Source organism: Arvicanthis niloticus, chromosome 8 (assembly GCF_011762505.2).
Source record: "Arvicanthis niloticus isolate mArvNil1 chromosome 8, mArvNil1.pat.X, whole genome shotgun sequence".
Classification (NCBI taxonomy): domain Eukaryota; kingdom Metazoa; phylum Chordata; class Mammalia; order Rodentia; family Muridae; genus Arvicanthis; species Arvicanthis niloticus.
Window position 1 is genome coordinate 22,457,950 of NC_047665.1, and position 23,783 is coordinate 22,481,732.

Here is a 23,783-nt window from a genome sequence, read left to right on the forward strand (position 1 = left end):
TATTCCATATAACCCCCAAGGACAAGGCATTGTAGAAAGGGCACATCAGACCTTAAAGAACATGCTCTTAAAATTACAACATTCAGGGGGCATTTTATACCCACAAAAGGGGAATCATAAAATTTTGTTAAATCATGCACTATTTGTTCTCAATTTTTTGACCCTTGATGAAAAAGGAAAGTCTGCAGCAGATAGGTTCTGGCATCCTACTACAGCAGACTCCTATGCCAAAGTCATGTGGAAAGATCCGTTGACATATAAGTGGAATGGTCCTGACCCAGTCCTTATCTGGGGGAAGGGACACACGTGCATATATGATTCAAAGGAACAAAACGCCAGATGGCTACCAGAAAGACTGGTAAAGTTGGCTAACTCTACCCCAGGGATACCCCCTGAGAATGGTTCTTAACTGTGCTTCCTTTCAGAAAGATGCATCCAGTCGCCTTATTTCTCCTACTCCTCCTGCTCATACTTCAGATTTATCCAACTGTGAGTATTAAATCCCAACACTTCCCATATCAGATTTATAACTTTACTTGGGTCATAATAAATCAAGCGGGAGACATTGTTAATTCCAGCTCTTCACTTGGAACCCAGCCTTCATGGCCCTCTTTGGAGGTAGATCTTTGTGCTCTTGCCCTGGGAGCCAGTGCAGATTGGGGGACCCCCTCTCATTATTAGCCCCAACGTCAGCCTGTTGATGCACCTAACCCCAATTATGATGGCCACCTTATAGGATGTAATTCCTTTGATAGGAGAATCTCCTTGGCCAATGATCCATCTGGCCTTTATGTATGCCCTGGGCCTACTCACCATGGTCGCTCTCAAAATTATAAATGTGGCTATAGCTCTGATTATTATTGTGCATCTTGGGGCTGTGAAACCACAGGAGATGCATATTGGAGACCCCATTCTTCCTGGGATTATATCACTTTAAGGAGAAAGTTTCTACATACATATTTACAGGATAAACTAGGAATTAAGACCGCCCAACCATTTAAATCCTGGTGTACATTCAAATGGTGTGTCCCTCTTCTTATATCCTTTACGGATGTAGGAAAGAGTAAAGACTGGACAGGCCAAGGGTATGAATGGGTCTACGTCTAAGAGAATGCTCTACCTTTTCACTCACCTGCTCAGACCCGGGACTCATTTTTAGAATTAAGCTCCTTAAGAGTATCCCTAATAAAAATGTTGCTGCTGTGGGCCCTAATCCTGCCCTACAGCACCCTCGGCCACTGGCCAAGCCCGTCACCAGGCCTGGAACTATTGCTCCAGCCATTTTATCTCTCCCCACCTCCCCCCAGGTTGCCTTATTCCAGCCCACTATACCTGCGGGTCCTCCCAATTCTGCTGACCTTATTATTTCTTTGGCAAATGCCTCCCTTGAAGCTATTCATAATACCAGTGAATATCAATATCGAGAATGTTGGATTTGTTTTTCACCTACTCCCCTTTTTATGAGGGAGTAGCTGTTTTTACCCCTTTCTTCTTTTCTGATAATAGCAATTTGTTATTATGGGCCACTTCACCTGAGGGAGGTCTCACTTTTGGTTCCATTTCGGGCATGGGCCTTTGCCTTTTGGGGCCCTCTATGCTTCCCCCCCCCAAGATTTGGTCCCTATTTGCAATCAGATATTGATTTTAAATAATACCTTTTTATATACCATTGCATCCAATGGTACCTATTTTGCCTGTGCCACTGGATTGACATTATATATTTCCAATTTTGAATTTTTAAGGACCAGAGATTATTGTGTAGTTGTTACCATTCTTTCTCATGTTCTTATTCATGACTCAGAGTCTTTTCTTAACATTCTAGATCAAGGTCCTTCTCTTAGGACCAAACGAGAGCCTCTGACAGCCCTTACGTTGTCTGTCATATTAAGAATCAGCACTGTTGGCGCAGGAACGGGCATTGCTTCTCTAGTCACCTCCAATAATCATTATGCCCCTCTTCAGTCTTTCACTGATAAAGATTTAAATAATTTGAGAGAAGGAATACAAGACCTTAAAGACTCTGTGGCTTCTCTTTCCGAGGTGGTGTTACAGAACAGGAGAGGACTTGACCTTGTCTTCCTTAAGGAAGGGGGTCTCTGCGTAGCCCTCAGAGAAGAATGTTGCTTTTACTCTGATAAGACAGGCCTTGTCCAAAATAGCCTGGACAAGGTCAAAAAGAGTTTAGAGGAAAGAAAAAGAGCCAGAGAACAACAAGAATCATGGTATCAAAATTGGTTCTCTACTTCACCTTGGCTTACTACCCTATTGCCTAGTTTACTAGGACCTTTTGTTGGTATTTTATTGCTTTTGTCTTTTGGCCCTTGGGCCTTTAACCGTCTCACAAGTTTTGTTAAGAACCAGATTGATGCTGCCATTAAGAAGCCGGTTGAAGTTCATTACCATCAACTGAAGACTAAGGGAGATCCAGAAGTGACTCTGCCGGAGACAGGCGCAGCTGCCAGCCCCCCTGCCTCCCCCTATGGCCGACCCCTAGATTTCCACACCCTCAAGAAAAGTTCCTGGCATGCCTGGCTCGCCCCTCGTTTCTCTCGCTAGGGAGCCTGGCCTCTTGATCATCCCGACAAAAATTGGCTTTTTTCTAAACTAAGGCCTGCCTTTGATGTGGTCCTCTAATATCGGGGAGTCTTCCATTATGACAATATTACACCCCAAATGACAAATGGCTGATAACCTAGACATTCACACAGGGATTAGGATGGCTGTGAGTTAGCCCAATGACGGGATTATTGTAGGTCCACTTCCCAGGGGCCCACCCAATGCAGCCGGAAAGGAGTGCGTGGTGCTGGGAGTGGGTGCAGCCTACATAGCCTAAGACAGGGTCCTCACCCTCCTTTCACCCACCTCGGGGTCCCTTGATGTTGCCCATTGTCGATAGCCTAAAGCCTTCGACCATCAATGTGACTCGTCTCACATTAATGTCTTGGGATTATGAACTCGTCTAAGACCCCCCCACAATTTGACCTCCAAATTCTAAACTCATGTAGTTGGGATTGATCACAGGATGCCCTCTCCATCTAAACAGAGAAGGGGGAGATGTCAGAAGCCAGGACCCTTGCCTCTTACCCTCACCTCCTACTTCTCCCCACCTGCACAATGTCCCCTGCAGCTTCATCTCCCTAGCAACCACAAGGTTCTGCTTGATAGTTACAAATAGATTTTTAGATGTAAAGCAGTGTACCGTATCTTTTGAAGTAGGCAGTTGGACCGCCATTGTTTCAGGGCACAGGCCGAGAAGATTCTGTACTTTCCCATCACCTGGATCCCTCTTACCCCTCCCTTTGCGAAATGTATTATAAATAAGCACTTGGTGCCCAAATATATGACTCTTGACAAGCATCTGCTTCCTTGAGTCCATTCTCTCTCTCGCCCGTTCTTCCAGGTTGCAATCCTCCTCGTCCCTCACGAATAACCTAGGGCCCGCAGGTCGGGTCACTGAGTAGACAGGCCACTGGCAGGGGCTACCCTCACCTTCCTCCACAGGGAGCCGCTCAGCTGAGAAACCCTCTCCCTCAGCTCCTGCAGGAGATGGAGCCCTATTGATGATGCTAACAGGCCCCAGCCTCTGAGCACGGCCACTCCCACTGCTACAGGTGCTGTGTGGGAGATCTGATGACATTCTGGGCACTGTGTCTTCTACAAAGGGTGGCACATGTAGGAACGAGTGGACTCTTCCTGCCTGGACCTCTCAGTTTTGCAGCTAGAGACGAATGAATTTCCAAACTTTCCTCAAGGTTATACTGTTGCTGCGAGAAGGCAGACACTAGCATACCCACCCCCTGCAGCCAAAAAGTTAGTTATTTTATTTTAACAATGGTGTCTATCTAGTAGCCCTAAATTTCTGAGTTCAAGGAACTCTCTTGCTCTGGCATCCCTGCACTGGGATGGCATGGAGATGTCACCCTCCTAGTGATACTGGTCATTCATTCCCTTTTTTTTTTTCTTTATTTTTTGAATGTGAGTACATTGTCACTGTCCTCAGACACACCAGAAGAGGGTATTGAACTCAGGACCTCTGGAAGAGCAGTCAGTGCTCTTAACTGCTGAGCCATCTCTCTACCCTCATCACATGCTGGTCATTCTTTATCTCTCATTTTGTTTATAGATTGGTGGGAAAGAGGAAGGGGGCTGAGGGGAAAGGGAGGTTCTTCTGTCTTTGATTTTTTGGTACTGATTTGACATGGACCAAACTGATCGCCCCTGGCTGAAGTAATCAGATATATTTAACATAAACCAAAACCTAATCCCATATCTGGCTCCCTCCCTCATTTCCTTGTTTCTGAGGCAGGACCCTGAAGGCTAAGCTGGCTGTCCTTGAATTCAAATTCTCGCTCCTCTCTTGAGTGCTGAGATTACAGGCATGTGCCACCATCCCTGGCCATCTTTTTCTTTGTTATTATTATTATTATTTTTAAAGCCACAAACCATACTTTGGCAAAGTTACATCATGACCTTATCACACTCAGTATCACACCCAAGGTGCTCATGGCTAGACTCCAACTCTCACGAATTTTAAGATAATGCTGGAAATAGAAAGGGAATACATATTTAAACATGAAAATCGGCCTCTAAGCGCTTAATGTTCCCCAAATTACTTGCCAATAATAGAAACAGCAGCTCAGGGGTGAGAGGATGAGAGAGCGAGCTCTGTTTTCAGTTAGGTGGCTCTGCCAGCGCCACTGGGATTCAGAGACCAAGCCTCCTGCTATTTTCCAGAACATGAGTGTGTTATTGCCCAGCGAGCCCGGCTCTGCTGCCCCAGAGCATTTACCAGCATCCTAACTTGGCGCTCCCCCAGTGGCAGAACAATGATTGCTTTTTCTGTCTGCTTAACAGTGCTGTCTAGTTCATTAGCAGTCCACTTTGTCTTTTTCACTGAGAGCAAAGCAATCTGCTGCCTTCCAAAGAAAGGCCGTGACATTTTATATATGTTTTTGAGGAGCATGACTCAGGACCAGTGAGGTGGCTAAGCAGGTCACAGCACCTGCTGCCAAGACTGACAAAAAAAGTTTGTTTCCCAGAACCCATGTGGCGAAAGGGGCAAGCCAACTCCCAAAAGCTGTCTTCATTACCAAACTTGGGGTCACAGAACATACCCTAAGAAGTTAAACACAGCTAGTGACACCCTGAGGTCCCTCTTTCCACTGTGATCATAGCAGAGAAATCGCTTTGTGCCTTTCACTGTTAAGGTGTCTGTACTCATTGGCTTATTGAAAGCAAGCGACCAAACTTGGTTTCTTGGGGTACAGAGCATGACAACATGACATCTACATCTCTGGGGTGGTATACTCTGCACTCCCCTACACGAAATAAATACAACTGTAATAAAAATAATCTATCTAGTCAGTTGCTAAAGGTAAAACATTTTGATAAATAAAAGGGGGGGATTTGTGTTGGAATCTCACTTATATGAAGTAAAAGATAACTTTTTAAATAAAATGTATTTTTTTAATTATGTGTGTGTGAGTGAGTATGTCTGTTGTACAAATACTTGCACTGGTTTGTAGGTAGCTATGGAGGCCAGAGTCAGAGTCTGGAGCTGGAGTTGCAGATGGTTGTAAGAGACCCTGTATGGGTGCCGGGAATTGAACTCTGGTTGTCTGGAAGAACAGTATGGGCTCTTAATTGCTGAGCCATCTCTCCAGTCCCAAGATGTGTGTGTATGTGTTACGTGTGCATGTGTACTATATGTGTGTGTCTGTGTGTTATATATGTAACACATACGTTACATATATGTTGTATATGTAACACATAGGCACACACATGTGTGTGTTATATGTGTGTATCACATGTGTGTCTTGTGTTACATGTGTGTTACATGTGCGTCTGTGTTACGTGTATATCACCTGGGTTTGTGTTATATACATATGTGTAGGTTATAGGTTTGTGTGTGTCTGTGTTACATGTGTGTGTTATATATATGTGTATGTTATATGTGTTTGTATATGTGTGTGTGACACAATGTAATGATACTTGCATGAATTCAAATACCTCTCAGCATTCTGGGTTTTCCACAGCTGTGACCCCACACATAGTAAAGTCCCATGTTTTGCCCTTCATCCACTCAACACTTGCTTTTCCACACTCTTCCATCTAACACAAACCTGCTGAACAGTTACTGTGTAATATAATCCCCGAGGACACAGCTGTCATCGAGACAGCACATGACGTCAACTTTATGGAGCCCCCACAGGAAAGACCAGCAGCAAATCCATGCACATCAGTACGTATGCTCACTCTACATTGTGCCTCTTTGAAAGGAAGACTGGGCAGTGGTCTGGTCCATGACTGCGGGTGGGGCATGGGCAGGCAGTGGAGAGGGTCAGGGTAGCTCTCCTCTGAGAGCTGAGGTCTGGCCGTTGAGAACCAGTATTCTAGAAGTAGGCAAGAGGGCAGTGGCCCTGACAAAGATCTTGGGCTAAGAGGAAATCTGACAAATCAGTGGAGAAGAAAACTTCTAGGATGAGCTAAACACAGGTCTAAGAGATGTCTGTGACAGACATAAGCTTCGGTGGTGCACGGGCACTGCTTGGGAGTGGTCCTACAAAGAGCATCATGTGCATTCAGAAAGTACAGGATGAGGAGTCTAAGCTGGCAGTTTGCATCTCTAGGCGAGGAAAACCTGCAGATAAGTGAGTTCTTTACATCAAGTGGTGTAACCATTGATTATATTTCATATAATTTATGCACACCCTTCTGTACACTGACATATTCTCTGCATGACTTGTAACACCTAACTCTGTAAATACCATGTGATAATTGTTAAACTGTATTTTTTTTTTTAATCACAAGAAAGTTTACACACACTCAATACAGGCACATTGTTTGTTTCTTTGTTTCCCCGAATATTTTCCATCCAGGATAGGTTGAACCCTGAAATGTATCACCTGTGGATAAAGAGATCTGTGGGCCTCTCCTTTGCACGAAACATGGACTTTCACATACCTGGAATCCTATTGAGCGTCACCCAGAAATGTTCATCGGGACTGAAGGTATCTTTGGACCAACGGAGCAAATCAACCGCCCGCGGGTCATGGAGAACAAAGTTAGCAAACTCTCTCGACAGAGCAACATAGGCGGAGCCAAAATAAATGGTGAGGTTGTGGGGAGGCAGAGGCTTCAGAGCCGTAGTTCTGATCACATAGGAAAGCTCTTTGCTTAGGTGCTCCCGGTGGACGTACCTGGTCCTTCCTATTGCGTGAGCTGGAGGCAGCACCCCCGGAGTGAGATTCTCCCCCTTGAGTCCTTTCAGGTACTGAACTATCTCCTTGTTGGTTCTCAGGGGAAAGTCTTGTCCACAGGTGTTGATGGCGTACTTCCAGGGAACCTTGGAGGTAGACAGATCTTTGATGCAGTTCAGGTCTGCATGGAGCCGGGAGATTCCACCATAGACCACTGGCTCCATCTTAGAAGCCAGAAAGACATTGGGGAAGCAGCTCACTAACTGTTCCACAGCCCCTTTGAATTCAGCTGTTGCCTTTTCATCCACGTGAACACAGTAGATATTTTGAGGCATGAAGATAGCCCTGAAGAGCCTTGCAAAGGTGTCAAAATTGTGATGGATGACCATGACATATGCCAAAGGAAATTCAACCTCTTCCTGAGATAAAGGGGCTGTGATATAGTGGCTTTGGGTCACATATTCTGTGCAAGAAGGCTTCTCGTGAATCATTAGTTTGTTTCTCCACAGGAATGGGCTTTTCCCGTTGATGAAGGATGTACATACCTGAGCCAGTATCACAGAGTCTGAGATGTTCAGCTTCTGGTAGCTTTGATCTCCCCCAAAACTTAACACGTAGAGCACAATAAAAACGATGACAGTAGTCACAGACACTATGAAGAAGTAACGCATGGACCGAGGCATGCCTCAAAGAGAGTCTCGATGTCAGAGTCCTGTCAAGCTCAGCAAACCCCTCCCTGGACTTACTTTTTCCTGGGAGCTCTCGCTGTGGTGCAGGCTCCAGTCACCGTGAATTCCGGCCGTTCCATCTCCCGGAGTACAGCTAGCTCCCTCCTCGAGCTGATATTAGAATCTGATCCCGCCTCTCTCAAACCTCCTTTGTCTAAATCCTAGCAGCAGGTTGCCGAAGCCCAGCCTTTTCCTCCTCTTCTGGCCTCCCGGTTTGCATCTGCAGGCTTTTACTCTCCCGGCTACCTCTTTTTCAGTTGAGTTTCTCACCTCCTCTTTCGTTCCTTTCCTTCAGGAGTTTCTCCTAGTTCTTTCTCCTCTTGTTACAATCAGCACAGTAAAACCATAAGTGGATGGGATGAGCCGGGCTAGGCGTGCGAAGGGCTTCCTGCCTTCCTCCACGACCTCTCTCGTCTGCTTCTTTGCCTACTCTCCTCCGTGTGCCAGGTTAACAACCCAGGGGATCTAAAACAGCCTCGGTTCTATTAGTTGCTGTTTCGGGAGACTCTACTCGAATGACACAATCTGAAATAAAAGCACACCTCCTCCATTCCAGCTCTATTGTAATGTTTTCTGGCCCCACCCCACCAGTTTCCAAAACAAGAGCTCCCAGGAGGAGGAGTTCCGGTCCTAAGGGATCTGACAGGGCAGAGGTGGGGGGTTGGGGGGGGGAGTGACTTTGGCGTGAACCCCCCTCTCCTCATACTCAGGCTCCTGCCCTGGTGTTACAGAATGTGCAGGTAGTGAAATGTACTGTCTAATTTGGATGAGACCTGAAGACTTCACAGAAAAGAGCTTGAATCCTGGTCTCAAAGGACGTTCAGATCTACATCTAAACAAAAAACATTAAAGGTTTAAGCACCCAGAGACCACTCAAAAGGCTCTCCTTCACGACTTTATAGTCAAAACAAAACAAAACAGTGGCTCAGGCAATCCATTCTAGCCTGGAACTCACTATGTAGCAGAGGCTAGCTTTGAACCCCCATCCTCCAGCCTCTACCTTCCAAGAGCTGGGCTTTCAGGATGTGCACACTCACATCAACTTTCCACCATCTACATTTGTAGGCAGTTTTAAGCGTCCTCCTGACTGCTGGCTGGCTGCCTTTCCATTTTCCTTCACTATTTGTCTGCACTTCACAAGTGAGAGTCTATACCCCGTGGGTTGACTTACAGTGGGAAATGAGTTTCCATTCCAGCCTGTGAAGAAAGAGTGCCCTTCGGTGCCCAGTCTCCCTTTGGCAGAGTCTAGACTAGCACAACGCCCAGATTCCTTCCTACTAGTAGGAACTTGAGATTCCAAGCACCCAAACTCCAGCCCAATGGCATGCCTTGTTCTGAGCTGGAGTTTCTTCCATTCCCCCTGGCTTTTATTATTTACATGTTTTGTTTTTCCTGCTTATGTATTAGTTTTCTTCCCTCTTACCAAACGCTCCCCATACCTGCCTCAAACAAATGTTCTGAGAAACTCTCCCCTGGATCTTTAGGTCCGTTGGAAAAGAAAATGCAGCCATTTTGTAAAGTGACTCGCTCTCTTTCCAGTATCTTCTTTGGTGCAGGGCAAAGAACAGTTCAATCTCTGGCTTCATCCTTTTTCCAAAAATAACACTGTTAAATATTAGGTTATTACATCTGCTGTGTCTAAACAACAGAGGTTAATTTTGGCATCAGTAATTTCATTTTGGCAATGCCCTCGGCTTAGAATGAATACTGAAATAGTTGCAGCCTGACAGGCATTCAGTATACAGATACATAACTTAATTAGGGCAACTGAATCTGTTTACATTACCCTTTCCAACTGGCCAATAGCATGGAGGTTCAGATTTCCACAGACTGGGGAAGGGAGGTGGGGAATAAACATTAATGATATTACTTTATTAAGATATGCAGATACTGCCCAAAATAAGAATTCTCAGAATGCTTCTGAGTTCAGTCCAGAGCTGACAATGGTACTGTTTACAGGTTCAAAATGTAGCTATTGTTTTTGTTTTGTTTTTCTTTTTGCCTGCCCTTGTACCAATTTACCCAACTCCCATTCCAAGTCCCAAGTCCCAGATTCCAAGTCCCTACAGCAGAATGTTTCACAAAACTGGCTATTATATTAGAGGATGCCTGGTACCTGTTACTTCTTCTGATCAGGCTACAGCCCAGCCTGCTTATCCAGAATGGAGGCTGTGAGTTTTCTGCTATTGAAACAGGATGCCTCAGCCTTCCCTGCCTGCCCTTTCCTTCAGCCAAGGACAAAGTTGATACTTGGAGCCTTAGCAACCATGCTCTGGGCCCTCACTTTGGAAGCAATTACTCCGGAACTAGGCAATTAATCAAGCTAGACAAGTCTATCCTTCCCTGGGGCCATCTTAAAGACATCTTTCTGCTGCACACGGAACCCTTATGTGGTGAACACTATTCAAGACTTCTTTTTGCGGGCTGGAGATATAGCTCAGTTTGTAGCACTTGTTTAGTGTTAGCATTCTGTCTAAACTCCACCCCCACAGTTATGTGGCAACAGCCAGGTATGCTTCTCCCCACAATTACCTGGCAACAGCCAGGTAGGCCTGGCCCACTATAAGAGGGGCTATTTGCCCCCTCCTCTTTCTTGCACTCTTGTTCTCTTGACCCCTCTGTCCCTGGTCCCTCCCCCCTTCCCTTCTTCCCCTTCTCTCCACGTGCTCATGGCCTCTACTTCTCTCTCTCTCTCTCTCTCTCTCTCTCTCTCTCTCTCTCTCTCTCTGTCTCTCTCTGCCCCTGGCCTCTACCTCTCTCTCTCTCTCTCTCTCTCTCTCTCTCTCTCTCTCTGCCCCTCTCTGTCTCCATTACCCTCTTAAGTCCCCTCCCTATGCCCTGAATAAACTCTATTCTATAATATACCGTTGTGTGGCTGGTCCCTCAGGGGGAAGGGATGCCTTCGCATGGGCCCCCTGCTGAGACATCCCCTTCCCCCATACCTCACCACACACCCACAGAACATATTCTCTTTCTCTTTTTCTTTTTATAAATACATCAGTTTAGTACCCACGAGTCCCTGGGTTCAATACAATACCTACTACAACAAGGGGAAAAAATACACACACGCACACACACCACACAGAGGGAGGAGAGAGAGAGAGAGAGAGAGAGAGAGAGAGAGAGAGAGAGAGAGAGAGAGAGATTAGTTATATAGAACACACGTTCAAAATGTAGAGAGTACAGTTTATTGTTTATTTGCAACAACAAAAGACTTGGGACCTAATACATCATGCTATCCCAGCACTTTGGAGACTAAGGCAGGGAGGATATCAAGTTCAAGGCCAGCCTGGGCAACTTAATGAGACCCTATCGCAAAACAGAAAATAAAATAGAGATTTTAAAAAAGAGAGAGAGGGAGGGGGAAATGAGAGCATAATAAAAATGCAGTTTAAAAGTTTTTAGAGACAGCTCAGGGGCAGAGCATGTGTGGTCTAGCACACACGATGCATGAGGAGGCCCTGAATTCAATCCTCAGCACTGCCAGAAAAAAAAAAAGAAGGAAAAAATGAAAAACAATCAATCAATGGAGAAAGAGAAGGCCTGTCCTTTGGACACTCAGTACCTTTGGCCTTTCCTTAAAGGAGGGACAAGATAGAGCTCACCTGACCCTGAGAAACCCCGAGGGGGAAAAAAAAAGCAAGATATGAGAGCGGCTGCTTGCCTCACCCTCAACTGTAAGGGAGACAGGAAAGACTGGGTGTTGTGCAAAAGCAAAGCAAACAGTTTGGGTTTAATCCTGTTACTCAGAAGCACACACAGAAGGATCACGTGCAGAAGCACCTCCAGGCAAGACAGGGCGACTAGTGTAAGCTTTCTGGCTTCCTCCCTGCATCTTCCCTCTGCTGAGCTGCAGGCGCCGACACACACACACACACATGCACACACACACACACACACACCTCATTATGATTTTATAATTGGTCTGGGACTTGTTCTTCATTCCCAATTAATCATTATTCTTTACTCAGGGAAGATCTTGAGAAGGCACAGGTTCAAACAGAAATGCCATAGAGAAACACCAGATTAGTAAAGCTACATAGTAGCAAAAAAAGGTACAGGAAGCTTGGCTCAGAGAGGATTAGTTGGCTGAAAAATTGAATAAAGTTACATTGGTCAAGTTATCCAGGCAGAAAGGGCTAACAGAAGGAGGTGAACCCAGATGGGTGCTTAGGGCTTCTTTTTGGAAGGACACTCTTACATAGTTTGCTTTAAGGTTTGATTTCATTATGTGGCCATGTCTTTGAGTAGCCCAGGCCAGCCTAGAACACTTGATGGCCCTTCTGTAGCCTCCTGAGTGCTGGGATGACAGGCATGCTCCACCAGGCTGGGCTCTGCGGTGTGCTTTGTCATGGCAGCTAAGTCAAATGAGTCAGGGCTTTCTCCTTCATTGTAAAGTGTAGGGATTTGTTTTTCACTTGGAATTAAGCTGAGAAAGTACAGGACCTTGAGGTCTCCAGTTACTCTGCCTGACCCAGTAAGTAACTCCATTCCAGGTGGGTTGACAGTTTAAAAATGATACTTTTCGAATATGCTTCAATAGTGATGATCAAGTGGAGGAGGAAGAGGAAGAAGAGGAGGAGGAGGAAGAGGAGGGGGAAGATGAGGAAGAGGAGGAGGAGAAGGAAGAGGAAGAGGAGGAGAAGGAAGAGGAGAAGGAAGAAGAGGGGGAAGAGGAAGAGGAGGAAGAAGAGGAGGAAGGGAAATTTTAAAGCCCATCTTTAACTAAAACAACTCTTCTACAACTTAGATGTCTTCCAATGGGCTCCTCTAGAAAAAACCCTTCCTCTTGGAACCAGTCATTTTGCTTTCTATTCCTTTTACATAATTAAAAACAGAACAAATTGTTATCAGTTCTTCAGAACCCAAAGCATCATTTTAAATTCTTGTCCCAATGTGGGCGGGGGCTTATCTAACATGCAGAACTTTAAAGACCCCCATAGTAAGCCTAATGAGTTGCTGGTCCATGGCATCATCCATGAGCTGCACCTATTGTTGCTGAGGCCAAGGCTGACCACACAGACTCTTTCTGGCTGCAGGATGATTTTAAGCAAATACCTGCAGAACACAGTCACGGTGCATCTAGATAAACTCATGCCAAGGAGCACACGGTATTTAGCATTTAGCAATCAGAAACAAGACAATCTTGGCTTTGGGGACTTAGAAAATGACAGGATTTCAGTCCCTAGTCCAGGTTGGCTGACCTGGGGCTCACTATGAAGCCCAGACTGATGTTGACTTTTCCTGCCTCTGCCTCAGGGCTAGGCTTGGTCACAGCGTCCAGCTCCAAATCATATCTCAAAATGTAACTTACATTTACTTATAGAGGTTAATTGTTTAACCTTGGGATGCTAACAGACTCCTTAATTGTGTTACCAAAACAAGTGTTCTTTTAAAGGAGGTGTGTCTGTAGTTCTTAGGTAAGAACAGAGCAGATACGTGACTTGCCAAATTTTAGCTTAGCATCTCACTGCCTGGAACTGGGATGGAGATGTCAAAATACAAATCAGGATTTTCACCCAGGAGTACAATAGGTAGCAGGAGAATCATATGACGTACGTTTCTGTCCTAGATAAGAATGGTAGTGCAGATCCCTAGACCAAAGTTTGAGAACCCATGGACTAGAGGTCAATTTTCTTTTTACTTCCTCCCTCCCTCAACAGTCCCACTAGACCTCCTTTCCTATATCTGAATAATATGCTTGGGGGGGGGATGTTTTCTAATTTTAAAATGTTACTCGATGTAGGAAAATTTTCATGAACTAAAATGGTGGCTATCCTGATCATTACAGCACAATTTATCATGGAAAATGAATATTTTTCATGATAGATAAATGGGTAGACTGGTTGTTCCAGAGTCTCAGTAATGTAAGACATTGGTTCTGGGACATTCTTTGCTCTCTACCAGGATATCAAAATCTTAGATGTTCAAATCACTTATGAAAAATGACTTGGGGCTGGAGAGATGGCTCAGTGGTTAAGAGCACTGGCTGCTCTTCCAGAGGCCCTGAGTTCAATTCGCAGCAACCACATGGTTGCTCACAACCATCTGTAAAGGGATCCAATGCATGTTTCTGGTGTGTCTGAAGAGAGCTACAGTGTTCTCATACACATAAAATAAATGAAATAACTCTTAAAAAAAACAAAAAAAATTACTTAATATTTGCATATACCCTATGCAATTCTCATGTGTCTTTTAAAGTCACCTCTAGATGACTTCAAATACCTAATATAATGTAATTGTCATATAAAGAGTTGTCATACTTCATTATGTAGGGAATAATGACAAGAAAAAACTCTGTCCATGTACAGTACAGGTGCAATCATTTTTTTTTAAGACAAGATCTCCTGGAACCCCAGCTGGCCTTGAACTTAATATGTAGCTGAAGTTTACCTTGAACCCCCATCTTCCTGCCCCCACCTTTGAGGTGCTAGGATTACAAGTGTATACACCACCACATCCAACCAACTGCCAGATGTAATAGTCTTTTGAGCGAATGGTTTCTATCTGACAATGATCAAATCCATGAATTTAGAGCCATGATGTGACAGGCCAACTGTACAGGAAAATGTGAGAAGCTGAGTATACAGACATATGGTGGCCGCCACTGAAATGAGAGAAACCCCAGTTAGAAGCCAGCCATCACCTGATGCTTCTCTGATTACTATGCCCAAGGATCTGTCCTTCACACGCCATTGGGAAGGACAACTTAACAGGCATTGCTGTGTGGAGCGTCTGGCCTTTCTGAATTAAGGTGTGTGTGTGTGGGGGGGTGTCTAGGAAAAGGATTTTAAAAAATAAAAACAAAAAAGAGGACTAGTGCCAGAGCTTATCTGTGGAGTGTAAAGAAAACACCAGTAATGTGTTCCCTGAATTCTAGCAGTCAGGCAATGGAGGCAGGGGGGGTCTGAAGTTCAAGGTTATTGTCTAGGGTAGCCTGAGAGCCTAAGGTTGTGACTCAGTGGATAGGGTGCTTACCACACAGAAAGAAGGACAGGAGGTCATCTCCCCAGCCCAGCATGAGGAGAGCCTGGTAGGCATGGCAGCCTGTCTTTAATTCTAGAGTGATTCTAGAGTGAGTCTAGGGGTGAGCTGGCTTGACAGATTGGCTGCATCTTAGAGGTTCCAGTTCAGGGAGAGTCTCCTCAGCAAATAAAGTGGAAAGCGATGGATAAAAACTTTTAAGGTCGACCTCTGAGCTGCACATGTACCCATACACATGAAAACATGTGTACACATGCTTGAACACCACACACATGTGCATATGTGTAAGGAGTAGTTCTGATGCTTTGATTAGGAATCTGTGTGTGAACACTGAAGGTCCTGATCCCCAATTGGTTCTTGATTGATCAATAAAGATACAAACAGCCAATGATTGGGTAGAAGAAATAAAACTTCCAGGTTCCCCCAGGCAGGCTGGTAGACACAGGAGAGGAAAGAGGATTCACCATGCTTTAGAGGGAGAGAAAGCCATCTGCCATGTGAGATCTTGGGTGGAGTGGCCATTGGCTGCTTCCGGGACTGGGCCTGGGGTAGCATGCCGGAGATTAGAAACGCAACTAATGGGGCTGGAGAGATGGCTCAGTGGTTAAGAGCACTGCCTGCTCTTCCAGAGGTCCTGAGTTCAATTCCCAGCAACCACATGGTGGCTCACAACCATCTGTAATGGGATCTGATGCCCTCTTCTGGTGTCTCTGAAGAGAGCAATAATGTACTCGTATACATAAAATAAGTCAGGTTTAAAAATGAGCTAATGTGTGTGTGTGTGTCCGTCATCTGCATATCTGAGGGAACCAGGGCAGTGGCTGGTAGCACCGGACTGCCCAGAGCTTAACGTGGGGTAGTAGAAACTACACGCTACAGATGAACTATGCTGCAGAACCAAAATCAGTACAGCTTAGAGAAATCGGCAACAACCCAGCAGTTTTCCTCCCGAGAGCTTGCTCAGGAGAAAGATACTTATTTATCAAAGAATAATTATATATATTATATATTATAATTCAATAATTATATATATTATATATTATAATTCAATAATATCTACAGACTTGTGATTCATATACTTGACACAAAGTAAAAACCAATCAAACGCCTATTAGTGGTTATTTCACAGTGCATTGCTCAACCCCAACATTGTTGATATCCAAGGTTGATATGCTTTCTACTGGTCTGTGTGTGCAATGCAGGATGTCGTTGATATGCTTTCTACTGGTCTGTGTGTGCAATGCAGGATGTCCTGCGGAAGTCCTGTCCTCTATCCTTTAGATTCCTGTAGCATCGTCTGCCTTCAGACTTCAACTGTGACCACCCTGCATGTCTCCAGGTCCTGGTCCTTCTCTATATTTGGTAATGAGAATTCTCGCAGGATATTCAGTGGTCTGTCATAAGAAAAACTAAATCTCCTGAACATAACGTTGAGCTCAAAGTGCCTGCCATGTTGTATATTTTTATGTCTATAGAGGACACAAATAGGTAAATGTCACCTGTGCTGTCGAACATGAGGATATCCACTGGGGTGCTGTGCCCAGGTGTGTGTAACATATGCAAACATATCATAGTGAACATGTATGCATTAATCCCATTCTGAAACAGACATCTGGAACTTGCTGAAAAGCATTGACTCCTCATGCAGGCCCTCAGGTAGCTTACAGAAGGACAGAAACTGACATCTCTGCCTTCATTTGAGTCTGCCTCCTTTCCTTTGGCTGAAGGCCCAGATGTGAGTCATTGTCCAGAACTGCTCCTCTTGAGTCACATGGGGTCCCAGGAATATTGGAAGCAGACGCAAAACCAGCCAGTACACCCTGGATGAGGATAACTGTCCACCATGACAAGGCTGCACCCTGGAGCTGAAGTAACCATCTCTTGAGAACCAGAATGACATCCTCAGCTGATGGCAACCGCAGTGACAGAGGTTTCTTCAGGCCACCTTGCAGAGCCAGAGCAGAAAGCATGCTCAGCTGGACCACACTCAGACTGGGATGACTGGGTTAGCACACCCTTGGTCCTCTACCCTGATTCTTTCTTTACATAAAATTAAATTTCATGCCAGGTCCCTGGAGATTTATTTCACTAGACTCCTGTGTCTGTTTCTCTTCCCAGTGTGGCCTCCTTAAAGGAATTTCATTATCCACCATTCATTGGCCATTTTCATCAACATTTGGGGGCCAGTTGTGGGGCCTAGAGCTTAAGATTTTGCCCCTAAAACTCAGTTACATTCCTTTCCCCAGAAAATACTTTTAAGTTTAGTAGAAGATATAAAACTAAGTTAAGAATAAATCCGTAACGGGGCGGTGGTGGCGCACGCCTTTAATCCCAGCACTTGGGAGGCAGAGGCAGGTGGATTTCTGAGTTCGAGGCCAGCGTGGTCTACACAGTGAGTTCCAGGACAGCCAGGGCTACACAGAGAAACTCTGTCTCAAAAAAAAAAAAAAAAAAAAAAAAAAAAAAAAAAAAGAATAAATCCCTGTCTTAGTTACAGTTTCTATTGCTGCATTGGAAGCACCATGACCAAAAGGCAAGTTGGGGAGGAAAGATCTATTTAGGTTACACTTTCAGGAACATAGTTCATCACTCACTGGAAGAGGTCAGGACAGAAATTCAAGCAAGGCTGGAACCTGGAGGCCGAAGTTGGTGCAGAGACCCCAGAGGGTGCTACTTACTGGTTTGCATCCTCTGGTTTGCCCAGCCTGCTTTTCTATAGAATCCAGGATCACCAGCCCAGGATGGCACTATCCAAAATGGGCTGGCCCTCCCCCACTGATGGATCACTAATTGAGAAAATGCCTTACAGCTGGATCTCATAGAGGCATTTCCTCAACTGAGGTTCCTTTCTCTTTGATGACTCTAGCTCGTGTCAAGTTGACACACAAAACCAGCCAGTACAGCCCCCTTCAAATAATTAATAGTTATGGATACCACATGTCAGATCATCCTCCCTGAAGGGCTGCTTTTCAAAGTAGGGACTACTCTGTGTTTTTCTACCATGGTTCTTATGACATCAACCACCTCTTACACAGCCACCACCTCCCTTACAGTGAACAATGTCAAGCTGAGAAACAGTTCAATCAGGAAGTCAACACCTAATCCTAAAGGATACTCTGACTACAAACAGAGGCACTGGCCCTTTAAGGCAGCTGGATTCTGTAAGGAGATAGAGGGACTTGACAACCTGATTGTGGAACAGGAGCCAGGAAAGATGAGTGATGAGGGGCTGATCACTGACCTTAGAGGAAATTATAGGCCCCCATTTTCCTGATATTCAGAATGCTAGGTCACTAGTGGCATATTAACAAGCTTGAGAGTCATGGAGGATGGATCCTTAGCTTACATTCAGCAGCTTGTAAAACTGTTGAACCCAGCTCAGAGTTACTCTGGAGGGTGTAAAGTGGTGGCTTGTGGGCTCTGCATCACTCCATTGGTTCCCATTTTGAGCACAAATACAGAACAGGATGATTGTACCTCACTGAACACAGACACCACACCTGCCTAGCAGCACCCATAGCTAAGATCAATAAGTGATATTCCTGAAAGCACATTTGCACAGTTAGCAAAGTAGAGTGGTTTCATATAGAAGCCAACCAACCAACCAACTAAAAATATAGATAGACCTGAGAACCTGTCCAAAACACTAGCCCGAAGAAGGCTGTGATACCTTAAAAAAGGGGGATCTTTATTTTTTAAAATGAAGAGGAAGCCACCTAATACTGGGATAACAACAGCTCCCACTGATCTGTCATCTTGTCATTGGTGTCAGGGACAGAGGCATAGCTCCATCCTCCACAGAAGCCTGAAGCATTCCGTTTCCTGCGAGGGACTCCCACTAAGCAAAACCAAGATGATTTCACTACAGAAAAAAATGTTTGGGATGAGTCTGTATGAAACAGAGTTGGAGCTTATTAAATGATATTTTAACATAGATCTTCAACACAAAGGTTAATAGAGAAATGCTCAAGGGGAGAATAAAAATATCCAGCTGTGCTGTGGGCTTCGCAAATCAGAATCTAAATTAGGTTTCTTTACAAGTGGGGTTTGGGTGGCTGTTAAGGTACATGTCTAAAAGTTGCCAAAAGGCACGACACACACATACACACAAACACACACATTTCCACACATGCACACACATACACCATACATACATACATACATATATCACATGCATAAACACGCACATGCTTTTAACACATTGCTCAGAGATGTAGTTTCCAGCAATGATAAAAGTTAAGAAATGTTCTTGCGTAAACAAAGTTATCAGATGGAATTATGAAGGGTGGGGTTTAGATTTCAAAATGAGAGGAGAGTACTGGGAACTTGAGGTTATATATCAGTCAAGCCCAGTTAACTACGGCCCTCGATAAGATATCTATTGGAAAACGCAGACACTTTGTGAGCAATTTGGCCTGAAGATTCCTGACTCTGTCAGCAGTTCAGGCATCCCTTCTTTCTCGTGCACTCCTTCTAAGGTCCCCACAATTGTCCCTATCTTTCTGTCCTTCTGAATCTGACCACCTAATGTGTGCAATGAGCCTCCAGAGAATTCCCAGCTGTCCTTGTGGCTTCAGGTCAGCCTGGTCCCCAGCACCAATGCAGCATCCTTCAGCTGCCATTTGCTCATCCATCCATCTGTTCAACTGGACCTGGTCCCGAGCCAATATGGCCTCCATGGTCCTGTACCTCCCTGCTGCAGCTCAACTCAACCCTGAGGCATGGCTGGACTTGCATCCCAAGCAGCGCAGCTCTGGTCACCACTGGCCACTTTCCAAACTGGATTCAGTAACACCTTGTCTCACCATGTGCAGTGAGTTGCCTTTGAGTCTGTATTAGCTGCCTCTGCCTCCAGGAAGGCCTCCTACAACTCCTTAAACTTGTCTGCAGGCCTCTTTAACCTTCTTCTAGCTATTGTGTAATCTACAAATATCCACATATATAAATATAATCCTGAATGATATATAATGTGTGATCTGATAATACCATTAAGATTAACAATTAAGAAGCTGTGTTTGCCAGTGGCCAGCCATCAACTAAAATTGGGACTACTTGGCACATTACAGCCAAAGAAACTGACATACATACATACATACATACATACATACATACATACATACACATGGAGACACATACACACCACACATACATATACACACAAACACACACACCACACAGATACAAATACACAGAAAAAAACACATACTATTGATATAGACACACTACACATACATATACACATCACACACACACACACACACATACACACACATCACATCACATATACCAGGCAACAGAAATAAGAGGAAGAGATACTTTTATTTAAGTCTCAAAAATACAGTCCGGCCTGACTTTTCAAACGGGAAGTCTCTGGGGGCTTATGGAGCAATGAGTGGCAGTTTCCCATGCTTGGGCAGAATTTCTTGTCCCCAGACTCATTCTCTGACCCTTGTGACCAACAGATTTGTAAGGTGCTGGCTTGCTTTCTCTTTTCCTGGAAAAATCAGTTGCATGCTGTATCCCTTTAAACACAGCAATTTTAAAAATATTAATTTATTTACCTGTGACTTTATGTGCCTCAGCATGAGGGTGGAAGTCAGAGGCAGTTTTCATAATCTCATGGGCTGGGATTTGAGACGAGATAAGGAGTGAAAAGGGAGAAAGCTAGATGGGCCCCAGCATTCCCTTGTCTTGACTTTGGACACAAGATGACCAGCCCTCCCACGCTCCTGCCTCTGCGTCTTCTGTGCCACGATGGGCTGGCTACACCTCCTCCAACTGTCAGCCAAAACACCCTGTTCTTTCTTACATTGCTTTTGCCAGGCATACTGTCACAAAACCAATAAAAGAAGTTAATACACCATTCCTTTCTTTCCGCAGACAACAGTCCTCTACGTCAGAGTCATCCTGGCTCAGCGGATGCTCAGCTTCTACCTTCAGGATTCAGGTACACTCTGTCAGTCTCACACATCTGCTGAGTGATCACTTCTGCTAAAGGTGTCCCTTTTCAACCTTGTGAAGAGAATGTCTGGGACCCCTGGAAGAAAGGCTATTGACGTGCTATACTAAGATTCTCTCAGGAACAGTTGCCATTTTAACAAGAAAATACATCCTTTCACTGAGGAGCATCCATAGGGCCTTTTCTGACCCTACCCTGCTTTCAGTCACCCAAGATGGGGCTGATCTACATAAAGAATGTCAGTGACCACTGCTGGGCGGTGGTGGTGCACACCTTTAATCCCAGCACTTGGGAGGCAGAGGCAGGCGGATTTCTGAGTTCAAGGCCAGCCTGGTCTACAGAGTGAGTTCCAGGACAGCCAGGGCTACACAGAGAAACCCTGTCTCAAAACAAAAAACAAAAAACAAAAAAACAAAACAAAACAAAAAGAATGTCAGTGAACTCTGGCTCTAGATGGGCTTGCCAGTGAGGAGGGGAACTAAAGCCTCGGGTTCCTCATCAGAGGAATGCTTGAGTGTCCCCAGTGCTAGACAGCAGTTTGATCACCCAATGTCACTAACACTCATTTCAGGTTGTCAGTAAGCCCAACCCAGTTTGTCCTTCCTTCCTTCCTTCCTTCCTTCCTTCCTTCCTTCCTTCCTTCCTTCCTTGCTTCCTTCCTTCCTCCCTCCCTGCCACCTTCTGTCCTTCCCTCCTTTTGTCCCTCCCTCCCTCCTCTCCCCTCCCTCCTTCTTCTCCCCTCCCACCTCCCTCCTTCCCTTTCTCCCTCCCTTCCTCTCTTTTTCCACTCTTCTCTCCTTTTTTTTTCTTTTAGATTTTTCTTTTTCTATTTGAGTCACCCTGTCACTATGTAGCTCAGACTGCCCTGGAACTCTCAGGAATCCACTCGTCTGTCTCAGCCTCTTGAGTGTTGAGATTACAAACAGCATGATGATAGCCCTGTTCTTGCTGGTCATATTAACATAGCTATAATATTTAACTGAAGCCCTAAAGTCCTTGTTCTCCAGGAGTTCTGTCAACAAAGCATTTTCTCTTACTTATTTTTTTTTCTATTTGGTTTTTTTTTTTTTTTTTTTTTTTTTTTTGAATCTCAGGTAGGAGGCTGGAGAGATGGCTCAGCGGTTAAGAGCACTGACGGCTCTTCCAGAGGTCCTGAGTTCAATTCCCAACAACCACATGGTGGCTCACAACCATCTGTAATGGGATCTGATGCCCTCTTCTGGTGTGTCTGAATACAACAGCTACAGTGTATTCATATAAATGAAATAAATAAATAAATCTTAAAAAAAAAAAAAAAGAATCTCAGGTAGGGCAGTGGTAGCTTATACCTTTAATCCCAGCACTTGGGAGACAGAGGCAGTAGGATCTCTATGAACTCCAGGCCAGTACTGTCTCAAAACACACACACACACACACACACACACACACACACACACACAAATGAGTAAAATTCCATTGTTACTGATGCTGGGTATTCCAATATTCCTTATCATTTCCTTTTACACTGGCCACATGTTAATTCTGCCTTGTATATGTTGTGCTGGGACAGGAAGAACAATGAGGATTTGCTGAAAGGATATAGGAGGCAACTGAAGGGCTCCAACCAGCTTAGGACTGGAACAATCTGAGCAGGCAAGTAAGTAGAAATTATAATGTACTGTAATCTGCAGACTGAACAAGCATCCCAAGTCTGTAGAAACATAAATAAAACACTTGGGGATCCAGGATGGCTCTGCCTTGCTACTCCATGCCAGCTAATTCACAGAGAATGAAGAATTTAAAGAAAAACAGGATTTAGCAATTGTTAAGGAGATGATTGTGTGAATCCAAACCCATCTGTAAGAGAATGAGATGGGACCGAGCATCTGTCGAACAGGACATCTAAAAAGTCTAGAATTATCTGTCTATAAAATACTAACTACCTCATAACAAACATGAAATACTATCATTTAACTTTACAGAGGAAAAACTTGGCAGGCACGGTTCTTAACCAAATGATAAAAAGTAACCACATTACCATAAAGTCAAATAAACACTGCAGGCTGGTGCAACATTGTTTCTTTAGGCCTGCTGCCCAAAAACTAAACTGAACTTAGTTATGAAGATTCTTGGACCTGTATTTTTTCAAAGATGAACAGGTCACCAATGACAGACAGGAGTTGTTTCAGGTTAAGCTAAGCACACAGCTCAAGGCAGGGGATGTTTTTGTACATGGTATATTCAGTTGTGGATTTTTGAACCTATAGATCTGGTTGCAGTCCAGACTTTGGTATTATCATTATTATGAAGCACCACCTGACTCAGTATTTTGTAAAACACTGTTCTCTACCATCTTCAGATTGGTTAAAATAAAGAGCTGTAGGGGGCTGGAGAGATGGCTCAGTGGTTGAGAGCACTGACTACTGTTCCAGAGGTCCTGAGTTCAATTCTCAGCAACCGCATAGTAGCTCCCAACCATCTGTGATTGGATCTGCTGCCCTCTTCTGGTGTGTCTGAAGATAGCTTCAGTGTACTCATATGAATAAAGTAAATAATAATAATAATAATAATAATAATAATAATAATAATAGAGCTGTAGCTGGGCAGGAGAGAATAAGACAGGACTTTAATAATAATAATAATAATAATAATAATAATAATAATAATAATAATAATAATAGAGCTGTAGCTGGGCAGGAGAGAATAAGACAGGACTTTAATAATAATAATAATAATAATAATAATAATAATAATAATAATAATAGAGCTGTAGCTGGGCAGGAGAGAATAAGACAGGACTTCCATGCCCAGAGAGAGAGGGAGGGAGAGTGTCAGGTGAGGGACACCAGAATGAGACTAAGATGGCAGGGTATGGACCACATGTCCATGTGGCAGGGAAGTAGGCTGGGAAAAAGTCTAAGGCCAGCATTGTGG

The 23,783-nt window shown here is 44.4% G+C and overlaps 1 protein-coding gene across 2 annotated transcripts in view; it reads right to left on the minus strand.

Moving 5' to 3' along the window:
- Nucleotides 1–23,783, minus strand: part of Gcnt2 (glucosaminyl (N-acetyl) transferase 2 (I blood group)) — a 108,134-nt gene that overhangs the window by 68,071 nt on the left and 16,280 nt on the right. Inside the window, exon 1 of one of the 2 annotated variants that reach the window (XM_076939152.1) lies at nt 6,964–9,295. The exons of the other annotated variant lie outside the window; for it this stretch is intronic. Within the exon in view, the coding sequence (XP_076795267.1) occupies nt 6,964–7,882 (919 nt within the window). The 5' untranslated portion in view covers nt 7,883–9,295. Of the gene's footprint in view, nt 1–6,963; nt 9,296–23,783 lie in introns of those variants that run through there. 2 annotated transcript variants of the gene reach the window in all.